An 18,680-nucleotide genomic window follows, 5' to 3' on the forward strand; every position below is an offset into this window, starting at 1 on the left:
TTGAACAGCCCCAGAGAGTTGCTGTAGCTGAAGCACAAGCCGTTGTAGCTGTAAGGCTGGTGACTCCGTCGAGCTCATGGCCTTTACAAGCTGTTGTGTTCGGAGTAGTGAGCCCTAGAACCACAATCATAGCCCCGACTGTGGCAGACAGGGCACCTCTAAATCCAAAGCAAAGGGTAAAGTCAGGATTGACAAGGCTGGAACTCAGGAGCAAGCATGCTGGAACTCGGGAACCAATACTGGAAGCAAGACTGGACCTCGGGGACAAGTGTGGCTGGAACTCAGGATCAAGCAAAACCTGGAACTCAGGAAACAATGCTGGAGGCAAGGCTGGACCCTGGAGACAAGAGTGGCTAGAACTCAGGAACAGGCAAGTGCTGGAACTCAGGAACCAACACTAGAGGCAGGAGCAAGAAACATTAGAAGCAAAGCAGGACCATAAGAGCATGCAAGTTACAAAGGCACTGGAAGAAGGTCTGGGCTCAGACCCTTGATGACATCCAGACACGCCCCCAGTTCCCACCACAGGTCCAGTAAATTAAGGGCTGCAATGCACGCACCCTCCTAGGAGGGTGGCGCACAACAAACGAGTAGAGTGAGGCATTGTCCCGCAGTGGTCCAGAATGGAGCGGGGTGATTCGGAATGACAGAGTCACGGTAAGACCGTGATACATGCTGGCTGTGTAGCTGTTAAAAAAATATTAATTCTAGAGGTTGAATGGATAATTTTGGAGGAGTGGCCTAGTGGTTAGGGTGGTGGACTTTGGTCCTGAGGAACTGAGTTCGATTCCTGGCACAGGCAGCTCCTTGTGACTCTGGGCAAGTCACTTAACCTTCCATCACCTGCTGCATTGAGCCTGCCATGAGTGGGAAAGCGCGGAGTACAAATGTAACAAAAAAAAAAAATTATCTCCTATATTCTATATAGTGTAATGTGAGTTACATATGCAATTCTGGTCGTATTCTGTATTAAGCGCACAACTTAATTATCTTAACAAGCCAATCAGCACTGATAATTGCCACTTCAGCAATTATTGATACTAATTGACTTTAATTAGAATTTATGCGCACAACTTGCTAAGCGTATTCCACAAAGTGATGCGCTTAAATTCTCATGCGCACAACCAAAAAGGGAGTGTGGCTGTGGAAATGGAATGGGCAGTTTGTGGGCGTTTCTAAAAAGTATGCACGCTGTTATTGAATACACCTGCTCTGTGCCTGTTAGTCGCTGGCATTTACACCAATTTTTACTTGGTGTAAATTCTCGTGACTAGATTTAGTCACGCGGATGGGCCCTAGGAATATTCTATAAACTGTGTCTAACTTTAGGTGTAGTTTATAGATTACGCCTAGGCATCTTTTTTTTCAGCGCTGATTTTTATGGCACCATATATATAGAATCTAGCCCTATATGACCAAAATTATTCCTCTCAAAAGGAGGCAGAATTTGGGGGTGTGCCTTATGTAGCACCCTAACCCCTAGAGATAGTTCCTTGAGACTGCCACTAGGAAATCAGTGGCACCATTTCCAACTGGGAACCTGATGGGGCAGGAGGGCCTGTGGATTGCTCCTGCTCCCCCATTAGACACAAGAGATACTTCTGGTTATAGATGGAGTATTCTGAGAAGAGGTGAAAGTATGTTGAATGGTGGGGGATCTGAACAGTTCCAGAGGGTTATGTCAGATGTCAGGCAGGAAGGGGTTCCAGGGTGTGGGGGAATTTATCTCACAGTCAGTCACAAGGGTCACAAGCAGCTGCAGTGAGAATCAAACCCAGTTCCCCAGGCTCTCATCCCACTAAACCAGTCAGTCACTTTATGGCCCATACTGAGGGCACTCAGTTTATATATTAGTCATCTATGTGAAACCATATCAAAGGCTTTGCTAATATCTAAATACACAACATCTAGCATTCTCCCTCAATCCAACTCCCTGGTCATTCAGTCAAACAAATTAATCAGATTTGATTGACAGGACCTGCCTCTAGTGAAACCATGTTGCCTCGGGTCCTGTAATCCATTCGATTCCAAAAACATTACTATTCTCTGTTTTAAAAGGGTTTCCATTAATTTACTTACCACAGAAGTCAGACTTACTGGCCTATAGTTCCCAACTTCGTCCTTCTGCTTTTGTGGAGAGGGACCACATCTGATCAGTCTTCTGGGACCACTCCCGACTCTAGAGAAGCATTGAAAAGGTCAGCCATCGGAGCCGCTAGAACTTTCCTAAGTTCCTCAGTACCCTCGGATGTATGCCATCCAGCCCCACTGCTTTGTCTACCTTTAGGTTAGCCAGCTCATCACAAACATAGTCCTGTGAAAATCAGCCAGCCACTACCACCCTTCCATTCCTATTTGTGTTTGTCTTCTATGGTCCTTCTCCCAGCCCTTCAACTGTGAACACAGAACAGAAATATTTGTTAAGCAATTCCACTTTATCTTTATCAGCTTCTACATATTCTTCCCCTTCACCTTTGAGTCTCATAGTGCCACTTTTGCACTTCCTCCTATTACTAACATATCTAAAATATGAGTTACCCCCCCCCCCACCCAATTTTACCGTATTGGCTATTTTTTCTTCCATTTGCATCTTTGCTTTCCTGGCTACTCTATCAGCTTCTTTTAGCTTTTCTTGATATTGTCGCCTGTCTTCCTCTTTCTGCGATCTCTTGTAGTTTATAAAGTACATAAGTAAATAAGTAATGCCACACTGGGAAAAGACCAAGGGTCCATTGAGCCCAGCATCCTGTCCACGACAGCGGCCAATCCAGGCCAAGGGCGCCTGGCGAGCTTCCCAAACGTACAAACATTATATACATGTTATTTCTGGAATTGTGGATTTTTCCCAAGTCCATTTAGTAGTGGTTTATGGACTTGTTCTTTAGGAAACCATCTAGCCCCTTTTTAAACTCTGCTAAACTAACCGCCTTCACCACGTTCTCCAGCAACGAATTCCAGAGTTTAATTATGCGTTGGGTGAAGAAATATTTTCTCCGATTTGTATTAAATTTACTACACTGTAGTTTCATCAGCAAAGGACTTGTACTTGGCGGCCGTTCGTTGCAGTTGTTCTCGGGTCATCTCCCAGACCTCCCGCAGGTCAGTTAAAGTTTGAGTAACCATGGGCTTAGGAGAGTCAGAGGGGAAAGGTGACGGAAGCCGTGGATGTAGTCCATATACCAGGAAGAAAGGAGATTGTCCAGAAGCGGAATGGTCACTGTGGTTGTAGGCAAACTCAGCCCAAGGAAGAAGGGACGACCAGTTATCTTGCCGCTTGTAAACAAAGGCCCGCAAGAACCCTTTCAAAGTTTGATTAATTCGTTCTACCACACCGTTGGTCTGAGGGTGGTAGGCCGAGGAGAAGTGGGTTGCAACCCCCAGAGCAGAACACAAGGCTCTCCAGAATCGGGAAGTGAACTGAGTTCCACGATCGCTGATGATTCTGGTCGGCAGCCCATGGAGCCGGAAGACATGTTGAATGAACTGTCGGGCTAGGGATGCCGCCGATGGAAGTCCCGGCAGGGGAACAAAATGGGCCATTCGGGAGAAGCGGTCCACCACAACCCAGATCACGGTGTGTCCCTGGGAGCTGGGGAGGTCCGTGATGAAGTCCATAGACAATTCCCTCCAGGGAGCTTTAGGAACGGGTAACGGTTGCAGGTCCCCCCAAGGACGCCCAACCACCGACTTCGTCCGGGCGCAGACAGGGCACGTCGTGACAAACTGGAGAATATCTTGCCTCATCTGAGGCCACTGGTACTGTCGAGAAATCAGACGAAGGGTCTTTTGGAACCCAAAATGTCCGGCCCATACGGAGGAATGTCCCCACTGCATTACTTTCCCCCGGTCCTGAGGAGGCACTAGCTTCTTCACTGGGGCGACCCCCCCCCGGGGCCGCACTAAGGCAGTTAGGATCCAACATAGGATGAAGCTCTTCAATCTCCTCCGGGACGTCAAAAGCTCTAGAGAGGGAATCTGCAGGGGTATTTTGGGCCGCAGCCCGAAACACGAGTTGAAAATGAAATCTTGCAAAAAATAATGACCAACGGGCCTGTCGAGGATTTAGCCGTTGGGCTTCTTGTAGATACAAAAGATTCTTATGGTCAGTAATCACTGTAAATCGGTGCTCCGCCCCCTCCAGCAAATGTCTCCATTCTTGCAGAGCTAACTTCAAGGCTAGAAGTTCTCTGTCCCCCACCGTATAATTGCGTTCCGCTGGGGAGAACTTACGGGAGAAGAAGAAGCAAGGCTGGCGCCGGCCCTTGGCGTTAACTTGAGAGAGGACGGCCCCTGCGCCCAAAGCGGAAGCGTCCACTTCCACAACAAATGGTTTATTATGGTCCGGGGCCAACAGAATAGAGGCAGATTCAACGCTTTCTTTAATTGACTGAAGGCGGCTTGTGCCTCCAGTGGCCAGTTTCGGACGTCTGCATGTTTTCTAGTAAGTGCTGTCAACGGCGCTGTCAATTGTGAATAATAAGGAATAAACTGGCGGTAGTAATTCGCAAACCCCAAGAACCGCTGTAGCGCTTTCAGTCCCTGAGGTTGCGGCCATTCCCGGATAGCGCGGAGTTTATCGGGATCCATCCGCAACCCCCCTGGTAGCAGAATATGTCCCAGGAAAGGGATTGCTGGTGAAACGAGCACTTGCTAAGTTTGGCAAACAAGCGGAACTGCCGTAGGCGCTGCAGCACAGTACGAACGTGGATCACATGTTCCATGGGGTCCTTGGAGAAGATCAGGATGTCATCCAAGTAGACAATCACCGTGGAATACAACAAGTCCTTGAGCGCGAAGTTGATGAATCTTTGAAACACTGCAGGAGCGTTGCATAAGCCAAAGGGCATTACTAGATATTCAAAATGTCCCTCATGAGTATTAAAGGCAGTTTTCCACTCGTCCCCCTCTCGGATGCGGACCAAGTTGTAGGCCCCACGAAGATCCAACTTGGTGAAGATCTGAGCTCCCTGCAACCGGTCAAACAGTTCTGGAATGAGAGGTAGGGGGTATCGATCCTTCATGGTGATGGCATTTAGACCCCGATAGTCCACGCAGGGTCTCAACGAGCCATCTTTCTTGGTCACAAAAAAGAATCCGGCCCCGGCAGGGGACGTAGAGGGATGGATGAACCCCTTCTGGAGATTCTCCCGAATAAAGGCTTGCATTACCTTAGATTCCTCCCGGGATAGTGTATAAAGACGGCCCCGGGGCGGCATGGCGTCTGCCATCAACCTGATAGCACAATCAAAGGATCGATGAGGCGGTAGGACATCAGCTTCCACGGGACTAAATACATCCGCAAAATCCCGGTATTCCACCGGCAGTGTAGCGTGATGAACTGGCACAGTTCTAGGGGTAGCTACTACTGCGGGACAACTGAATTTCCGGCCCTTCAAACAGGCTTCCATGCAGGCGTCACCCCATGACCGGATCTTCCCCAAGGTCCAGTCTATGACGGGGGTATGGCGCCATAGCCAGGGCAATCCCAGCACCACCGGATGAATGGTACGGGGTAAAATCAAAAATTGAGCCTCCTCACGGTGATCCTCCCCTACCTGAAGTCCCAAAAAGGGGGTTACCTCTGTAATAGGCTGAGGTAATGCAGTACCTTGAATGGATGTCACTTGCAGCGCAGGTCGATAAGGTAATGTGGGCCAACCCATCTGCTGCAGGAGTTCATGACAAATGAAGTTTCCCCCAGCCCCGGAGTCCAAGAGGGCACGGGTGTGAATCATCGTCTCTTGCCACCGCAGCGTTACCGGCTGAGTTACCAGCTGATCTGGTAGGGGAGCGGAGTGCCCCAAGACCCCTCCCCTCAGGGCGCCTTGGGGGTAGCGTTTCCCGCCCGTGCGGGGCAAAAGCGGACGAAATGTCCGGCCTCGCCGCAATGTAGGCAAAGCCCGCCCCGCAGGCGTTGATTCCTCTCCCGAGGAGACAATCGTTGACGACCGATCACCATCGGTTCCTCACCATTCTCCTTAGGCTCCCGGGAACCACGGCGGGGGGACGCCCCTTGCCAGTCTGAGACGCACCTCGAGACCACCTCCGCCGGTCTGCTCGAGCTCTAGCTCTCTCTTGAAAACGGGTATCCACACGGACACAGAGCGAGATTAGGGCATCCAGCTGCCCCGGGACCTCCCTTCCCGCCAGCTCGTCCTTGATTCGCTCCTGAAGTCCCTCCAGGAAGATTGCAGATAATGACTCTTGATTCCAACGCAACTCAGTTGCTAGAGTCCGAAATCGAATGGCATAGTCAGCCATGGTCCCTTCGCCCTGTTGAATCCACAGCAGTTCGGACGCCACGGAAGACGGCCTTCCTGGGAGGTCAAACACCATGCGGAAGCGGCGCTGAAACTCTGTGTAATTATCCAGGAGCGGATCCTGTTGTTCAACTAACGGGGACGCCCATGCCAGGGCCCATCCCGTACACAAGGAAATAACATAACGCACTTTAGTCTGGTCTGAAGAAAAGGCCTCCAGTTGCATCCTGAAGGCTAGGTTGCACTGATTAAGGAAACCCCGGCATCCCCCGGGAACGCCATCAAATCGTGCAGGCTCAGGGAACCGAGGTACTGAAAGGGACCCTCCCGGACGGGGAGCCGCTGCGGCCCCCTGGACCGCAGCGGCCTGGTTCTGTACCTGGACCGAAGAAAGCTGAGAGCACACGTTCTGGAGTGCCCCTGACAGGGCATTCAACTGCTCCTGCTGCTGCTGAAGGGCTTTAGCCAGGTCCCGCAGATCAGGTTGTATAGGCGAGCTCATGGCTTCAGGTTCCTGTCTTGTCTTCAACGTCAGTGAGCCCTTAGGTCCCGCAAGGCCCCGAAGGACCTCAGAGGACAGCCGTGCAACCCCAAATCTTCACCCGCGGCGACCGCTGTTCACCAGGGGTTGAGCCCCCAGCTGCAGGCGGTCAGCAGGACTGCTGGAACCGCGGGGTTGACGGACTGACCTGGCTAGAGTCGGATGTCTATTGGATGTCTATTGGAGCCTGCAAATAGGTGGGAAAATGTGGGATATAAATGCAACAAGTAAATAAATACTAGCAAATGTGCAGGCATGCTTGTGCCTTATACATATTTTACAGGAGGCGCTGCATTCAGCAGAGCCTTTTGAAAAATACAGGGGGAACTGAGCACATCATGACCTGGATGTCTCAATTTCTCCCTCAAAAAAGGGGAGAAAAGCAAAAACAATCCCACAATCCAAAGAGGCAGAGATAACAGTGTGAATGACCAAACGGATAAAGCTGGGTGATAAAATTTATGAAGTTCTTTATTGGAACCAAAAATAAATTACCACACAATGGAATAATTAAAGATGATAAAAAATATCTGGACTCGACATGGGCCATGTTTTGGCACTGTTGCTTTTATCAGGAGTCAATTGGAAAGTGTGTGGATTTCATATGGGTTTGAAAATCAGCAAAAAAGTTGCTTCTATAATGAGTATCTTCTTATGAAAACTGCAGATGAGTAAACTGAGAAACATGCTGAGCTACAAACAGTTCTCTTAAAGGCTTTGGTTGCTCATCTGATGACATCACCTGAGCAAATGCCATGTTGAGTCTGGATACTTTTTATCATCTTTTAATTATTCTATTGTGTGGTAATTTATTTTTGGTCCCAATAAAGGTCTTCATAAATTGGATCACTCAGCTTCATCCATTTGGTCATTCCCACTGTTATCTCTACGAAAACAAGGGAAGCGGTGCACCCAATCCTACCTGGAAGATGAAACAAAGAGGCAGACCTTGTGAGAAAAAACACAGTCTTTATTTGTTAACCAAAAACTCCCAGCAATTCAAACATCTGTGCTCAACATGGCCTTGTTTCGCCTAAAATACTAGCTGCGTCATGGGCAAGATTACCAGGAACAGGAGCACTGTTTGCTTCATTTTATCAGTTCGACCTGCCAAGGTGAGGTCTGTAGCTTTTTATCAATCTTGCCCCTGTTATCTCTGCCTCAATTCCTCCCTTTGCATCCTATACAAAATGGGGCTTTACGAGGTCATTCTATGTAGTACACCAAAAGTTATGCGCCAAGCTTATGGCACTGAAATGGAAGTTAACGGTAGTTAAGCACCAAAATTGGGGGAAAACAACAGACGCCTAACTGCAAAGAGGGCATTCACATGGGCGAGTCATGGGCATTTCAGCTGTTTCATAAAAATATAAGAATAGCTATACTGGGTCAGACCAATCTCAAAAGTAGCAAGATTCCATGTAGAATCTCAAATAGCAGCAGCATTCCATGTAGAAAATAGTAGTAACATTCCATGCTACCAATCCCAGGGTAAGCAGTGGCTTCTCCAGTGACTTCTACATTCCATGTAGAATCTCAAATAGCAGCAGCATTCCATGTAGAATCTCAAATAGTAGTACCATTCCATGCTACCAATCCCAGGGTAAGCAGTAGCTTCTCCATATCTATCTCAATAGACTATGGACTTTTCCTCCAGGAACTTGTCCAAACCTTTTTTAAATCCAGATATGCTAACCACTGTAACCATACCCTCTGGTAGTGAGTTTCAAAGCTTAACTATTTTTTGAGTGAAAACATATTTCATCCTACTTGTTTTGAAAGTATTTCCATGTAACTTCATTGAGTGTCCCCTAGTCTTTGTACTTTTTGACAGAATAAAAAAATCGATTCACTTCTACTCACTCTACACCACTCGTTCTAAGCACTCACACTTTACTAAATAATGTCAATAAGGCACCTAACTGCTGCATTTAGGTGCTCACATTTATCCCTTCCATCAACCAGGCGTAAATGGTGGTACCTAATTGAAGAGCACTTTTCTGAGGCTCACTCAGTCCATTTTTTGTCAGTTTTAAGCTGTGACTAATTTCATTCATTAAAGATTAATTTACTGGGGCTTATGCCTGTGCCAAAACTGATGTGAGTTTTGGAACAGGAATAAGCTATAGTAAATTAATCTTGCCTTGATGAACAAAATTAATCGCACAGCTCAAAACTGAGAAAAAATAATGGACTGAGTGAGTTTTGGAAATATGCTTTTCAGTTGCTGAATTATGTTAATATTCTATAACACACAAATTTGCTGTTATAGAATACTAGCTTAGCGCTTTGGTTTTGGGCATCTAACTTTTAGTGCCCTTTATAGAATTGCCCCCTAAGGACTCAGTTGTATAAATGGTGCTGAAAAATTGGCGCCGACAAAAGAAATGCTAAGCGCTATTATATAAACGGTGCTCAAAGTTAGATGCCATTTATAGAATAGTGCTTAGTGCTAGGATCTGTGTCTACCTTTAGACGTGAGGATGTGCACCAACTAAACCCTGGTGTAAATCCTTGTGCCTAAATTAGGCTCAGATCCCCCTTATTCTATAAATTGCAGGAGTACCCCTGATCTACCCATGACCCTCCCATGGCCACACCCTCTTTGCAAACCACGCATAAAATTTATGTGTAAGTCCTTGCGCCTAAAAATGTGCACATAAATTGTAATTGTTGCAAATTAACATCAATAATAGATTATTAGCACCCAGTTATCAGTGCTAATTGACTTGTTATTCAATTAAATTGCATATGGAAATTGGGTGCGTACCGAAATTTCTACATGTAATGTTTTGCACCATTGATAGAATTAGCCGTAAGGGTTGGATTCTGTATACAGTGCCTGAAAAATCAATGCAGTAAACATTTCCACTTAAACGTATTCTGTAAGTGCCGTGTAGATTTAGGCACCGTATATTAAATATGCTTAGTCACAGCACCTAAAACTACACATATCCATTTACACCAAGGGAAATGTGGTGTAAATACCAGTGTGTAGATTTAGGCACACTGGGACATATTCTATGACAATGCACATAAAGTTTGAAACTCCTATAAAATGCCCATTTCCCTGCCCATAACCTCGCCCCTTTTTACCTTCGTGCATTAAAATTTAGGCGCAGTGCATTACAGAATACACTTAGCGATTTGTGCACATAAATTCTAATTATTGCTAATAGTGTTTGTTATTGCTTGTTAAGCGCTGTTAACAATGCTGATTGACTTACCAATTAAGTTATGCACACTGTTATAGAATACACCTGGATTTCAGCACAAGACACTAGGCGCACTATACAGAATCTAGCGGTAAATATATAAAATGGATGACCAAGCAAGCCACACTAATAGCAGTTATGATGTGAAACATCTCAGTTGGACATTACAATTTGTACATGGAAATTCAGCAATGTTACTTAAATGGATAGAGTCGCTCAATATATGTCTGTTTTGAAACTGTTTAAGTTAGTTATTTCAAATTATATACACTCCATGCAGTGGAATATTGACCTGATAGAGCATAATGTGCAATCAGTTGTAAATTACCTTTTCTCTCTTTAATCTCAGAATCAAGATAATATGCTCCTCACTCTCCTGACTCAACTATACAAACCAGCCAGAAGTATAAGTAGAAATCAGTCAGTGACTTAAAAGCAAACAGTAGGGCTTCATCTATATTCAGAACAAACCTCTCACACCTTATCAACATCAGTCCATTATTATTTTAAAGTAGTGCTTCATGTGAATTCAAACAAATATTGCAACTCTGTTTTGCTAGTTCACTCTTAGTGCAGTACAGACTGATAATTCAAAAGGAATTCCCCCTTCAACATGATCATGTTTCGAAGTCTGCATCAGGATGTCGGGAATCCACTTTGTCCAAAGCACGCCATCAGCTTATAAGTCACAGTATACTTCTGACTGGTTTCTATAGTATGCTTTTCTGTCTTTGCCCCTTAATTTTGAGCAACTGTGATGGACTACAGTGCAATCATACAAGAAAATCTGTCAGAAATAGTACCAACAACACAGATCAAAGCCATGTATGAAATGTTCTCCAAAGTAATTAAAGAGAGAACAAACTTGACCATGAATTTCCAGTGGCATTGTATGGGAACACAGGAAGGACTTTTCATTATTGTCCTCCACATGTATAATTATGATTTCTGAGTGCTTAGGTAGTGTTGATGTCTATTTTAAATGTTTTGTTTTTTTGGTTATGACTGAAAGAATGTCTATATGAGGGGCAGATCTTGGAAGATGGAGGATCTTATATATCAAAGGCTGACCCCTGTGTTGTCTGTCATTGTGATGTAAGTACTTCCCAGTTAATACAGACAACTTTCTTTGTCTTTCTGAAATAAGGTTTACATAGGTTCTTTAACTAGGCTTTAATGGCGCTTTAACTAGGCTCTCCTTTATAAACTTACCTTGTATGGGGGCAGTTCTCTAACTGGGCACCCCCTTTTAGGCGCCCTGATGCTGCATGGTGAGACCCTATTCTATAAAAGCATCTTGACATTCAGATGCCATTACAGAATAACTGGCATTGTCACCTGCAGTTACACCAGCTATAGAGATGGCATAGCTACGGGTGCCTAAGGACTGCTTTTACAAAGCTGCAATAGAAAGTGGCTTTAGCGTGCCCTCATGCAGGTCTTTCTAATGCATTAAGGCCATTTCTACCACAGCTGGAAAATGGTTGGTTTTTCCATTTTCCAAATTAATGACCACATGCTAATGTTGAAGCAGAAAGTCAAAAAAGCACAAGGAGCCTCCAGATTAGAGAGCACCTGGACTTCACTTTATTAATCAGACCCGACATGGTCCGTGTTTTGGCAATAAATTCCTGCATCAGGGGTCTATAAATAATGTCTGATCCCAAGGGGAATAAAGCAACTTGTCGTGAAAAAGACAGGCGTAATAAGAACTTTAATTGAGTGATGCCAAAGACCTCGGTAACGAAACCTGATCTGTAAAATGTAGCCTTTATTAAAAATTAGCATGTGAGCCCTTACTGGTACTTTTTGTAGGTGGTAAGGGCTTGTGTGCAGCAATGTAGCTGCGCTAACTGATTAGTAAGACATGCCCACTATCTGCAGTAAAGTAAACAAACAAAACAGTAGAAACCAAAGCTGTATTGACTTTTTAGTCGTTTGAGAAAAAAGAGCTTATGTGGCTGGCTTAATAGCTGTTGTGCCAGCAGGCTACTCAGTCATTACAACTTAAAGCCTTTCTTTTAATCATAGGTCAAAAACTCTCATGTCCAATTTTTATATTAATTTTTTTCTGTTATGTAAATAATAAACATTTCTATAAACTGTCATTCATTTTCAATGACACTCCCACCAAGTGTAAAATTAGTGTCCAAAGTCCCCCCAAAACTTTCAAATCATTTAAATGGCCACAAAATCTTCTCAAAACATTCATACAATCAAGCAGCACTTACCTTAGCTCTTCAGTCCCTATGGGGATCTCAGTTTCACCAGAGGCTTCTTCACGGTAGCAATGAAGACTGCTGCTGAAATTCATTGGCCCATTCCATATAATCTAAGACTCTGTTAAACAAAGTTAGAAATTACTAGTAGCATGGGGAGAAACAGACTATGATGACATAAAAAATCCTGATGCGTTGTTACCCACCTTGGGTATAAGGCAGGATATAAATAAATAAACATACCCATGTTCAGCTGATTTTGCAGATACTATTGGTACACCATACACAAAATAGCGGTGGGCTTTAAAGCTGACGCCATCACAAATACGGACCAATCCGCAATCAGATAAAACTGCCAGCCAATCAGAAAACAAAAAGGGATTAACCTGAAACTGAAATGGAAAATAAATCAATACAATAGTGGTCAAAAGAAAGCAGACCACTGTATGCCTGCACTTAAACCCGAGGGTTTAAATTCGCTTGCATTCCTTTGAGCCCTTGGGTTTAAATGCAGGCATACAATGATCTGCTTTCTTTTGACCACTATTACATTGATTCAGTTTCAGATTAATCAATCTTTGTTTTCTGATTGACTGGCAGTTTTAACTGATTGCTGATTGGTCCACATTTGCTATGGTGTCAGATTTAAAACCAGCCACCATTTTGAGTGTGGTGTACCAACAGTATCTACAAAATCAGCTGGATACCGGTATGTTTGCCAGGATTTTTTTTATGTTATCACAGTCTGTTTCTCCCTGTGCTACTAATAATTTCGTATTTTGTTTAAAAGTCTCAGATCATATGGAATGGGCCAATGAATTTCAACAGCAGTCTTCATTTCTCCCCTGAAGAAGCCAATTTTTAGATGTTTTCTTATGAAGTCCGTCAGAAGTGCGTTCAAATCACAAGGGGGCATGTCAGGGGCATGTTAAGGACGGGATCCCAGGACTAAAACTAAGACATTTTGAGCTACACATGCTTTTATAACAAGGCACTGGAGGGAATCAGGGGTGACCCTCCAATACCCCCCCCCCAGTGGTCATTGACCCCCCCCCCCTCCCACTCCCCACAAATGTAAATACAAATATGATTTTGCAACCTCTATGACAGCCTCAGATGTTAGAGCCAGGTCTGTTAGAAAAGCATGCAGGTCCTTGGAAAAGTGTAGTCATCAGTGTAGTGCACCATGGAGAGGGGGACTCTGGTCCCTATCCGCTTCTACCTGTCACATTTGTGGGGGAAACTGTGAGCCCTCCAAAACTCACTAGAAACCCACTGTACCCACATATAGGTGCCCCCTTCACCCATAAGGGCTATTGTAGTGGTGTACAGTTGTGGGCAGTGAGGTTTGAGTGGGTTTTGTAAGGCTCAGCAGACAAGATAAGGGAGCAACAGTGAGATGTGTACCTAGGAGCATGTTTTTGAAGTCCCTAGGGTGCCCCATTTATCTCCCTGGATGTCTGGGAGACCAGTCTACTAAAAATACTGGCTCCTCCTACATCCCAATGGCTTGATTTTCTACGTTTTTCGCTTGGATGATTTTTTTTTTTTAATGGACCAAAAAACAACGTAATCAAGGCACAAAACCTTGTTAGAAGCAGTATTTTCAAAAACAAAAGATAGATGTTTTTCTTTTTTGAAAATGAACTTTTTCCTGTTCAGATTTTAGACGTTTTTTGCAAAACTTCTAAAGTCGGACTTGGACGTCATATCGAAAATGCCCTTCTAAGTAGATTTAGGAAGTACACGAGTAAATGTACATGTGCTGTAGAAAAGCACACATATTTTTAGCTGCATTGAGAGTGGGCAATATTTAAAAAAAAGACAATTTCTTTACATAAAACATTGTTTCAGCCAAAGAAATGTTTTTGAACATTTCTTTCAGAGTTGCCATTACCTCGATAGCAACTTTGATTTTATGCAATATGAGGAAGAAGCTCATGGAGCTGTGTATGTTGTATTGCATAGTTCCCTGGTTTGGCGAGCCATATTTATGCTGCAATAAATACATGCATATGTAAATCAATAAAGGGTCATGTTGTCATTTCAGTCTGGAGATGTGCAATGTGAATGGCGAGGCGATTCATGCCCCACAGTGACCTGTCACCAGCCCCTGGTGCATACTCCTGGAGAATGTTGCCCTACATGTTCTCATGGTAAGTTCATGGAGGAAGTGGGCAGAAACAGAGGTTTTCAGGATATCTACCATAAATATGGAAAAGATCCACAGTATGCAAATTTATCTCCTGAAATCCTCACTGGCTCCGGTCTCAGGATGGGCTTTGAAAGCCCCGCCATGGACAGCAACTTTCAAAGCCACTTACTAGAGCAAATAGCAATTTATCTGAGTAAAATGTCTGGTAGTCACCTTGCCTTCATTCTGTATCACCCTAGCCTCAGCTTTAAACTATTGCAAACTGGAATTGGAGGAAAACCTATAATTATAATTAAATCAATGTATTTATCCACCAGGTACATAGTAACATAGTAGATGACTGCAGAAAGACCCCTACGGTCCATTTAGTCTGCCCAACAAGATAAACTCTTAGCATAAGGTATGATGTCATACCACATCTGCATATTTGATCTTGATTTCTCCTTACCATTTTCAGGGCACAGACCATAGAAATTTGTCCAGCACTGACCTTGCTCGCCAACTACGAAAGCTATAAAGCCCTACTCCAGCCCATTCAAATCTGTCCAGAGACTGCCCTGCACTGGCCTTGTTCTCTAACTACTGAAGCTGAATCTGTCCAGCCATGATCAGGGCACAAACTGTAGAAGACTGCCCAGGAGTGGCTTTGCTTCTCAATTAATGGTGTTGCCATCTAAGCTTGTTTGGTTCCACACATTTATGAATTCCAGGGGCGTATCTGTGTGGGGCCACAGGGGCCTGGGCCCCCACAGATTTCGCCCTGGACCCCCCTACTGCCATCAAGCCTCCCTAGCCGTCGCCGTCACCTACCTTTGCTGGCGGGGGACCCCAACCCCCGCCAGCCGAGCCGAGGTCTTTGAAGTTCTTCGTCCTCGTGCTGTTCAAAGCTGCATCCAGTCTCGGAGTGTGGCGTCGCAGCACGTTGTACGTGCAGGACGTCAGACTCATAGAAACAAAGTCTGTGAGTCTGACGTCCTGCACGTACAACGTGCTGCGACGTCAGACTCTGAAACTGGATTCAGGACGAAGAAGAACTTCAAAGACCTCAGCTCAGCTGGCGGGAGTTGTGGTCCCCCGCCAGCTGAAGGAATATTTTTAAAGGCAGCGGCAGGAGGAAGCGGACCTCGGCGGGGGGGGTCGGTGATGGCAGCAGCGGGGCTATAATGTGCCCTCTCACTCTGGCTCTGCCCCCCCCCCCCTACCGCCGCAGTTCAGATACGCCTCTGATGAATTCTGTTACCATTTTTATCTCCACCGCCTCCCATGGGCAGGCATTCCAGGCATTGACCACTCTCTCTATGAAAATGTATTTCCTGACATTATTCCTGAATCAGCCCCCCTGCAGACTAAATTCATGTCTTCTAGCTCGACCACCTTCCCATCTCTGGAAAAGGTATGTTTGTGTATTAATAACTTTCAGATATTTGAATGTCTGTATTATATTACCCCTGTCTCTCCTTTCCTCCAGGGTATACATCTTCAGATCATCAAGACTATCCTCATATGTCTTCTGGAGCAAACCCTATAGCATTTTCATCACTTTTCTCTGAACCACTTCAAGTCTTTTTACATCCTTGGCAAGATACAGCTTCCAAAACTGAACACAATACTCCACATGGGGCCTCACCAATGACTTGTACAGGGGCATTAACACCTCCTTTCTTCTTGCTGGTTGTACTCTTCTCTATGCAGCCTAGCATCCTTCTGGTTGTGGCCACCGCCTTGTTACATTGTTTCATCACCTTGAGATCCTTAGACACCATCTCCTCAAGGTCCCTCTCCTGAGCTGTGCTCATCAATCTCTCTTCTCCTATCTGGTACGTTTCCTTTGGATTTCTGCACCCCAAGTTCATCACTCTGCACTTCTTGGCATTACATTTTAACTTCTGATAACTTCAATAAGCACAACTATACAATTTTTTTTAAATTATAAAGTGTGTCTCAAGTGAATGAAATGTGCTCGGTTCTATTCTATTCAAACCATTACACCCTCAGTGGGCAATTGGTTGAACCAGAGGAACCATCATCGAACATTGGCTGTTCCTGATGCTTCAAATGTGTGTACATACACTTATGCCACCTCTGGCGCAATTTACAGTTAATAATAATTCCACATAAAATCAGTGACAAACCACTCTGTAAGCAGTTACAATGCCTTATACAGCCTATAAATAGACAGGTAGCACTACCTATATGGAACCTCACCAATGGGCTGATGAAACATGAAGATTGAAACATAACCCTATATAATAAAAAGCACCTCCAACATTCTGAAGCTGACTCCGTGGCACTGTAGGGTTCGTAAGTCTGTAACTCAGCGTTTCATTGGCTCTCACTGTCCCGCAATGTCACAAGAACGAGGAACCAATCAACGGTCTGTAAAAAAACGCCCAACCCGCCTGCCCAGTCCGTCATTGCCACCCAGCGATTCTCCTCTCTCCCCTGCCCCCCCCCCCCTCCAGGCACCCACCGAGTCTCCGTCGCTCCTTTGAAAGCCCTGCCCACCTGTAGCCTTCCCTTCCAGTTCGTTCCCTCAGAGTCTTGCCCTCACGGAAAAAGGAAATGACGTCAGAAGGCGGGACTCAGAGGGAACGAACTCGAAGGGAAGGCTACAGACGGGCAGGGCTTTCAAAGGAGCGACAGAGACTCGGTGGGTGCCTAGAGGGGGGGCAGGGGGGAGAGAGGAGAATTGCAGGATGGCTACAGGGGGGCCAGGGGACAGAGGAGAATCGCTGGGTGCCTGGAAGGGGGGCAGGGGACAGAGGAGAATCGCTGGATGGCTGGAGAGGGGGGCAGGGGACAGAGAAGAATCACTGGGTGGCTGGAGAGGGAGGGCCGGGGACAGAGGAGAATCGCTGGGTGCCTGGAGGGGGAGCAGGGGAGAGAAGAATCGCTGAGTGGCTGGAGGGGGGGCAGGGGACAGAGAAGACAGTCTCACTCTCTCTCTGTCACACACACACACACACGCACATTCACTCTCTCGCTCTCACACAAAGTCACTGTCAAACACACTCTGTCAAACATACACACTCCGAGGAAAACCTTGCTAGCGCCCGTTTCATTTCTGTAAGAAACTAGCCTTTTTTTACTGGTATAACCATAAAACATGTAACTTTACAGATAAGCAAGCATTTAGCTTCTTATCCTGGTATAATATGACAAGTGAGAGGATTGACCCAAAAGTCTACTGGAAATTGGTGCTATATGGAGATATGAATATATTTTGTTGGAAAGTTCTCAGAGTATAAACTCACCCAAGCGAGACTACATGAAGTATACATAAAGTGTTTTACGTCTCTCAGGGTGAACAAGCTTCTCAATCATAGAACTTCACCTTGAGTCTTTTTTAATTTTTATGTACTTACAAATGCACACCTGTGCTATAATTTAAATTAATTCAAATGACATAAATATGCACCCTCCTCAAAACTTAAACAACTAGTGGGTCAATGCTATCACTTGCTCCAACGTCCTCATGCACACGATAATAACATTTTTTGTAAGTGTGCTATAATGAAGCTCTCTTGATAGCTTATAAACTTTCTTATTGTATAATGTACATATAATAAATCAATCAAATCACTTAGCGTAGTATGGTCAGGAACGCCTCTCCTCAGCTGAGTAGTGTCCAAGTCCGTGAGCGATTGTAGACTCTATTTTTCAATTAATCAGCTGCTTTCCAGTCATCAGCTCGATTCAATCCGTATCCACATGTGCTAGCGATACTATCACGTGGTTAAATCAGCTGTGCTCTTGAAAATTATTGATTCACTGACATACGTTTCCTCACAGCGTTAGTTCAGCTGTTCAGCTACTCTGCTCTCTCTAAATATATCTTTTAAGCTGTCATCATGAACAGTCCAGTACACAATTAAGTAAACTGCCCTCCTCCAGTATTTGGTAAACTCGCTGTTAGGCAATTCCCGTTAAAACAGAAAGTGGCAATTAAACCTTACCATTCCTGCTAAATATAACTTTCAAAGTGAAATTGATGAAGAGTCTGACTCTGCAGGGTTTTGAAAATACTTCTTCAGGAACTCTACATATAATAAATTTCTACTTGCAAGATTTCCACTATCAGAGGAAAAATGATAAATGCCCCTACTCTGTCATTTGAATTAATTTAAATTATAGCACGGGTGTGCATTTGTAAGTACATAAAAATTAAAAAAGACTCAAGGTGAAATTCTATGATTAAGAAACTTGTCCACCCTTAGAGACGTAAAACACTATGAGGCATATTTTCAAAGCACTTTGGAGGCTAAGTTCCATAGGTTTCTATGGAACTTT

The 18,680-nt window shown here is 44.8% G+C and overlaps 1 protein-coding gene across 3 annotated transcripts in view; it reads left to right on the plus strand.

Moving 5' to 3' along the window:
* Positions 1 to 18,680, plus strand: part of VWCE (von Willebrand factor C and EGF domains) — a 333,354-nt gene that overhangs the window by 290,838 nt on the left and 23,836 nt on the right. For all 3 annotated transcript variants that reach the window (XR_003941942.1, XM_030201137.1, XM_030201138.1), the window contains 2 exons: positions 11,029 to 11,111; positions 14,286 to 14,391. Coding sequence is in view for 2 of the 3 variants with exons in the window: in XM_030201137.1 (XP_030056997.1) it covers positions 11,029 to 11,111; positions 14,286 to 14,391 (189 nt within the window). In the remaining variant the exon portion in view is untranslated. The remainder of the gene's footprint in view (positions 1 to 11,028; positions 11,112 to 14,285; positions 14,392 to 18,680) is intronic.

Source organism: Microcaecilia unicolor, chromosome 4 (assembly GCF_901765095.1).
Source record: "Microcaecilia unicolor chromosome 4, aMicUni1.1, whole genome shotgun sequence".
In the NCBI taxonomy this organism is placed as follows: Eukaryota; Metazoa; Chordata; class Amphibia; order Gymnophiona; family Siphonopidae; genus Microcaecilia; species Microcaecilia unicolor.